General features: G+C 34.6%; 1 protein-coding gene across 1 annotated transcript; it reads left to right on the plus strand.

Moving 5' to 3' along the window:
• Nucleotides 1-3,825: 3,825 nt before the first annotated feature.
• On the plus strand, nucleotides 3,826-6,942 carry LOC141704672 (uncharacterized). The gene is made up of 3 exons (XM_074507871.1): nucleotides 3,826-4,762; nucleotides 5,391-6,258; nucleotides 6,831-6,942. The coding sequence occupies exons 1-3, from the start codon at nucleotides 3,826-3,828 to the stop codon at nucleotides 6,940-6,942; spliced, it is 1,917 nt and encodes a 638-aa protein (XP_074363972.1).
• The last annotated feature ends 296 nt before the right edge of the window (nucleotides 6,943-7,238 follow it).

The following is a 7,238-nucleotide window of genomic DNA, read 5'->3' on the forward strand; positions in this document are numbered from 1 at the left end:
AGGAGTTTAAGTGGGGATTTGTAATACCCAAGTCCCACATCAAGGAGATATGGGACTTCTGTTCAGTTTATAAGGCAAAGTACTACTACTATGTGCACCAACAAATCATGATCTTTTGGGGGCCTTTGGTGGGCTTGTCGTAACCCAAATTGGCTGCACTCGGGACAGTATGCTTTGACTTATTTCGGACTCGTAATCGGGATTTGACCCGTTTTTGAAAAAGGCTCGGGATTTGACCCGGTTGTCATATTATATAATATTTAAATTGTCTCATTACAACATTAATATAACCAGGATTACAAGATACAAGCTACACTTTCTAGTTCTCATCCTTTGTAATTATTGAGATTGTTACGAGGTTCTGCGAGAAACTCCTCCACAGCTTCTTTTGGAGTCATCCTTTGCCATTTGGGCTCAGGCTGCATGTAAGGCTTAGTTAGCAACATATATACACACATACTACAACATAAAAATTTATATTTGTTAGGCATATAACTTACAACAAGGTTCTCAACGGCTTCTAATGAACTTAGTCCCTCATTGTGCATTGTAACAAAGCCATAGCGTATGAAGCTATAGACCTGCTTCTTTGAACGAAGTTGTCTTGTCAAGTTGGGGCGATGATAGAACTAACAAAAATATTGTTACAATATAAGTTATTACTGATTCTATTTTCAAGAATATTATTTTTTTTGGAAAAACTTGATGAGGTTCACCGTAAAGCTAATTATAATTAATTAATGACAAATTATAAATATTTGGAAAAGAAGCCGCTTATCCAAATATAATGTGATCAAATCTTAATGAAAATTTATACAGCTAGCAAGGACAATATCTCTTTGCAATTTTTATATACCTTCTCATTTCTTCCACCATTTGTGCGTTCCCTAGTCACAATTGTCCATCGATTTACCCTTTCCGATACCGGGATCCAAGAGTTCTTGTACTTTTCAAACTCGAGAGAAGTTTTGAATACCTGATTACAAGTTATGCTATGGTTAGTATATATATTTGTTTAATAAAAAATTGAAATTTATTTACGGAGTTACTTACAAAGATACAAATTATTTAACATTTAAAAATCTTAAATTTTGTTACACTAGCATATTATATTATATAAGTAACCTGGTCCCTCTCCCGAATTATGGCTTAATCTTCTGCCGAAATATCGTAATGACCTGTTTTCATGTTCTTCGTAATGGATTTTCCTTCAAAGCTTCTTGCTTTGGTGTTCCTGTTTGATCATTGACAAAATAAACAATTGATCTTTTATATATTAATTAGGCACTATGATCCAAACGAATATATACACATACCTACATTATCTATAAGTAATACAAAAATAATCACATTCCTTCTCTAGTTGCTTTCACTAAGTAAATGCATAATTTCATGGTAAATTATGACTATTTTCAATTTATCATGTTTTTTTACAAATATTTAAACCAAATTTTTTTCAATATTACCTTTTCTTGATGACCATCATTCTTGACATCATTATCTTCGGATTCAGATTCAGATCCATGTTCGATCTATGACACAGATTAAATTTTGTAAGTGACATTAATAAACTCGTTAAGTAGCACATTCATATTAACATGCACACATACTTAATTCTTCAAGGAGTTCAATTAAAATCATTCACCTGATTTGGATCGTACATGGCTAACGGTGCCGGATTATGGATTTCTTCCTCTTCATCATCAACGATTTTTCTTTTTAATTTGATGAGGAAGAAACTCATTTTTGAAAAATAAAGAGGGGGTATTGTATGAAGAGATGGTTTTAAGATGTGAAATGAAGGAGAATAAATTGAAAATATCTTGGTTAGAATCTGAATTAAATACCCATTAGAATGAATTACCTAAGTTATTGTAATATCTAAAAAGGTTAATGCTACAAGAATTTATATGTAATAAATAACACTTTCATATAAGTATTCTTTATTTCTTTCTATCTTCTCTTGTCATGATAGCTAAATGACAGAATCTATCTCTAAGTTTATCTCTTATCATTCAATTGCCGTTCTCCCCCAAATTCTAAAATCGTAGCTAGTGACTTTTAAAATAGGAGTTACACTTTGTACCCACTACAAGAATATGTCAATAGACATCACACATTAGACATCGGTTAAGTTTGCCACTGATGTTAAAAAAAGTATTGACATCACCCCATGTTTTTGTGATGTCTTTGTTTCTTTGTAGACATCGGTTATAATTAAACCGATGTCTAAAATTCACCAAAATAAATAAATTTCGCGCCCACCTTTTCTTTCCCCCCCTTAGTGAATTTTTTTTCAGTTTTAGTTCTACATTCCCCCCCCTAATCCCAAAATTCTCCCCCCTTAACCAAATTTGTTCTTCCCAAATCAATCTTCAGACACAAAATCAAAACAAAAACTAAAACTAAAAAAAAAAAAACTAAAAACTAACAACAGAAACTCTCTCTCTCTCTCGAAACCCCCCTCTCTCTCTCGAATCTCTCTCGATCGATCGAACCTCTCTCCCCTCACAATCTCTGAACTCCAGCCATCATCTCACCATCACAATCTCTCGATCCTCTCTCTCTCTCCTCGAACCTCTCTCTCTCTCTCGAACCTGTCTGGAACTCTCTACTCATCTCTCTCTCTCTCTCTCTCTCTCTCTCTCTCTCTCCTCTCTCTCTCTCTCTCTCTCTCTCTCTCTCTCTCTCTCTCTCTCTCTCTCTCTCTCTCTCTCTCTCTCTCTCTCTCTCTCTCTCTCCGCTCTCAATCTCTCCGTTAAGCCTCTTTCAGTTAACCTCTCTACTTCGGTAAGTGTTGTATCTACTTGAATCGAACTGGTTTTCTCTGCTTGAAGACAGTTTTAAAAGTTGGGGATTTTTGAATTCAAAGCCCTAATTTTGTAAATTGGGGTTTTTTCTAATTCGAAACCCTTATTTTTTTATTAATTTAATATCTAAACTTGTTGCTAATACTTTTCTTCTTGTTGTATACAGGACCTAATATGAGAAAAAGATTTAAAGCTTTAGGTAATTTGGGTGTTTTTGGTTGTACATTTGTATTTTTGTTTGTTTTTTTATTTTTATAAATTAGGTTTTCATTTTTTTGTAATGTTGTGATTTGTTTTTGCAGGACATTAGTGTTGTTTGATTTTTCGATCTTCGGTGAGTTTTCTTTTCCAACTCTGTTTTGTACGCTTATACATTTGATTTGTTTTGTTAGTTTTGATAGTGTTTTTTTTTGTTTATGTGCTATGTAGTTGCTTCTTATGTTGATCTATGTGTTGTGTACAATATGCATTATGTATTATATAAAATCTCAGCTTTGTTTTGTTTGCAATTATGTGCAGGAGAATTCATTTTGGTATTAGTATTTATATTTAAATATAGTCGTGTTCTGAATTTTGTATGCAAGTGTGTGGTTAATTTAGTCATTGTGTATGCAAGTGTTTAGTTGAAAATAGTACATTTATAATTTGATAATCTGCATCCGTGATCTGACTATTATACTATGATTAATTATAGTTAATTATATAGTGATTATACATTAAGTATTGAATGACTAGTTAATATATAGTACTAGTACTATAATTAAATGTATAATATGAATTACGTAATGCATTACAAATTGATTCATATCATATTATAATAAAATGTATAACATTAAAATGTATAATATGCATTATGTATAATATGAATTCTCAGTTTTCATATGTCGTTTATAGTCTGCCCTATGTATGGTTGCATTACTTAAAATCAAGTTAGACTTCTAAAATAAATATTAGACTTATAAAATAAATATAAGCCTTATACTGAATTTTTTAGTGACATACTAGGTGGTTTTAAATGGATAAGTCTTGGATAAAAGCCGGTAGGGATTCTCTACAGTATGAAATTGGTGTTGAAAACTTCTTGATATTTGCCGAGGAAAATGCTAAAAACCCCAAGAAAATCCCTTGTCCTTGTGCACACTGCTCTAAATTCAAAAAGTTTTCTATGAATATAATCAGAGGTCATCTTTATGAATCAGGGTTTAGTTCAGGATATTCTGATTGGAATTGGCAAGAAGAAAACCATAATAATAGTACTAGGTCATCTGTTGGTAGTACTTGTCCTCGCTCGAAGCCCATACCAATTTCAGAAACATTTAACGTGTGTGAAGCAGCCTATAGTAGGGAAGATTGCAATAAAGAGTCAGATAACTTTAAGAGGTTTGTTGCCGATGCGGAACAACCTCTGTTTGAGGGAAGTGAGTGTACTAAACTAGAGTCGGTCTTAAAATTACATAATTGGAAGGCTAGGTTTGGAGTTTCCGATAAAGCTTTTACTGATCTGCTTCAATCAATTGGATTAATTCTTCCTAAAGAGAATCTACTTCCGTCTAATATGTATGAAGCCAAGAAAACCTTGACTGATTTAGGCCTCGAGTATATTAAATTCCACACTTATCTAAATGACTGCGTATTATACAGGGGTCCAGTTCTCGAGTCTTCTTTCGAGTGTCCCAAATGCCATCTCTCTCGCTGGAAAGTTGGGAAAGATGGTCAAGTTAGGGTAAATATGTCAGCTAAGGTTATGTGGTATTTTCCGATAATCCCCAGATTTAAAAGAATGTTTAAATCTTCATCTACTGCTGAATTAATGAGTTGGGATGCAAATAATCGATCCAAAGATGGAAAGATGTGTCATGCCTCTGATTCTCCTTCTTGGAGAAATATAGATTGTAGGTGGCCTGAGTTTGGTAGCGAGGCAAGAAATAAACGTTTGGGATTAGCGGACGATGGTATAAATCAACACAACAATGGATTAAATAATTGGTACAGCTGCTGGCCAGTTATGTTAGTAACGTATAATCTTCCTCCATGGTTATGTATGAAGAGGAAGTTTATGATGTTAACAACATTAATTTCAGGCCCACAAGAGCCTGTTAATGATTTTGACGTATATCTCCAGCCACTGATCGACGATTTAAAAAAATTATGGGAGGAAGGTGAACCAAACGTGTATGATGCCCATACCAAATCCTTTTTCACTCTAAAGGCAATCTTGATGTGGATAATAAATGACTTTTCCCGGGATATGGAAATTTATCGGGGTGCGTTAATAAGGGTTATAGGGCCTGTCCAGTATGCGGTGATCAGACCATGGCTAAATATCTAAGTCGTAGTAGAAAAATGAGCTACCAAGGACATCGTCGGTATTTAGATCTTTATCATCTGTATAGGAGGCAAAGGACAGCTTTTAATGGAGAACAAGAATTTGGTTGTGCACCTGAACCACTTAGCAGAGAGGAACTTAGGTTCAGTTTTGGGAAGGGGGAAGCCAAAAAAGGTGGAGTCTCCATGGAAAAAACAATCAGTTTTTTTTTGAGTTAGAGTATTGGAAGTTTCACCATGTTCGACTTTGTTTAGATGTCATGCACGTCGAAAAGAACGTGTGTGATAATATAATTGGGACACTTCTGCACATGAAATTCAAGAGTAAAGACAGCCTTGCCTCGCGTCTTGATTTGGTTGACATGGGAATACGTCCTGATTTAGCTCCAGAAGTAGGTGAGAAAAGAACATACCTACCTCCTGCCCCTTATACTCTCTCCCGGAAAGAAAAACAAACAATATTGGCATCATTGTATTGTATGAAACTTCCATACGGACATGCTTCAAATATAAGAAACTGTGTATCGATGATTAATATGAAGTTGTATGGTTTAAAGTCCCATGACTTCCATATCCTTCTCCAACAACTACTACGTGATTGTATTCGTTCAGTGCTTCCGAAAAATGTTAGGGTTAGTATCATAAGATTGTGTTTTTTCTTCAACTCTCTATGCAACAAAGTTGTAGATGTGTCGAAGTTGAATAAATTACAAGCAGATGTGATATTGACACTGTGTGAGTTAGAGAAGATATTCCCTCCGGCATTTTTTGATGTTATAATACATCTTATGGTCCACCTAGTAAGGGAACTGCGATTATGTGGACCGGTTTTTTATAGATGGATGTTTCCATTTGAACGCTTCAATAAAATATTAAAGAGTTATATTAGAAACCGATTATATCCAGAAGATTCTATAGCTGAAGGTTACCTCAAAGAAGAGTCAATAGAATTTTGTAGTGAGTTCTATAGCGGGAGTAGTAGAACAGCCGGTCTTCCGAAAGATGAAGAAAAAATTTCTGGTCCAATCGGTGGTGTGACTATGAAGTCAGTTGCGGAAAAAGAACAAGATAAGGCTCATCTTTCAGTTCTTCGTAATAATTCGGAAGTGGAACCATATGTTACGTAAGTAAAACATAAAAAGTATACATATAATTGTTAAAGTTGTATTTGGTGTAGTTTAGTCGAATCTGATGTAAGTAATTTCAGGTTGCATAAAAAATATTTGGAAGAGATTTATTGAGGATCCAGTTGATGCTAATTGGTCCGTTGTGTTCTCGGCGACAACTCGAGACTATCATGATGTTTACAATGAAGATGCTCCTGAAGACACCTCCCGGAACCCTCCCCCATTTTGTTCTAATATCCCTACATGTGACCCTACTAATATTAATGATGCAAGTGTTTGTAATGAAAGAGAAAATGTTGAGGGTATATGGGTCAAAAAGTTATAGGAGTCTAGCTATATATTCTCCTTATTTATAATTTTTCTTGTTATTTGTAATTTTTCTTGTTATTTGTAATGTATCTTGTGATCTCTGTTTTCTTGTAATTTTTCAATGTAGTTATAAAAGTCTATCTGTAATTTTTCTTGACAATTAAATGAGAATTTTGTCTAACTTTCTGCATATCTGTTAGACATTATACCATGAACTGTGTAGTTGTTCTAATCTGTTAAATATTAGTTAATTTTTCAGATTAGAGGAAGAGGAAAGAATGGCACCAAAAAAGCAAATGCAAAAGCAATCAGAAAAGACTGCATCACAGAATCTTAGTGGTGGAAGCCCCAAGCGGCTGGAGGATATTTAGAACAATGATGAAAACAATGAAGGGCATGCATCTGAATCTCAACCGACTAACTCAGAACAGACAGATACTACAACAAATACTGCTACAAGGAAGTCTGGGGGTAAGCGAGGCGTATGCGCAATGTACAAAGTGATTGTCAAGAAAGCTCGCGGGAAGAAAGTTAAAGTCACTGCTAATGAATAAGGGATTCCTAATGGGGAAACTAGAGCCCGTTTGCAGTCTTACATTGGTATGTTGGCCAGGACTATGATTCCAATCGACATTCCTACATGGCCAAAAGTAGACCCTGAATTAAA

This window comes from Apium graveolens, unplaced genomic scaffold (assembly GCF_009905375.1).
Source record: "Apium graveolens cultivar Ventura unplaced genomic scaffold, ASM990537v1 ctg8118, whole genome shotgun sequence".
NCBI classification, from domain to species: Eukaryota; Viridiplantae; Streptophyta; class Magnoliopsida; order Apiales; family Apiaceae; genus Apium; species Apium graveolens.

Excerpts from the sequence above, each read along its gene's own strand:
- LOC141704672 (XM_074507871.1), top strand. The coding sequence starts at position 3,826 with ATGGATAAGTCTTGGATAAAAGCCGGTAGGGATTCTCTACAGTATGAA. Across the intron at positions 4,763-5,390 it reads TTTGGGATTAGCGGACGATG|ATGTCATGCACGTCGAAAAG; the intron begins GTATAAATCAAC and ends GACTTTGTTTAG. Across the intron at positions 6,259-6,830 it reads GAAGTGGAACCATATGTTAC|ATTAGAGGAAGAGGAAAGAA; the intron begins GTAAGTAAAACA and ends TTAATTTTTCAG.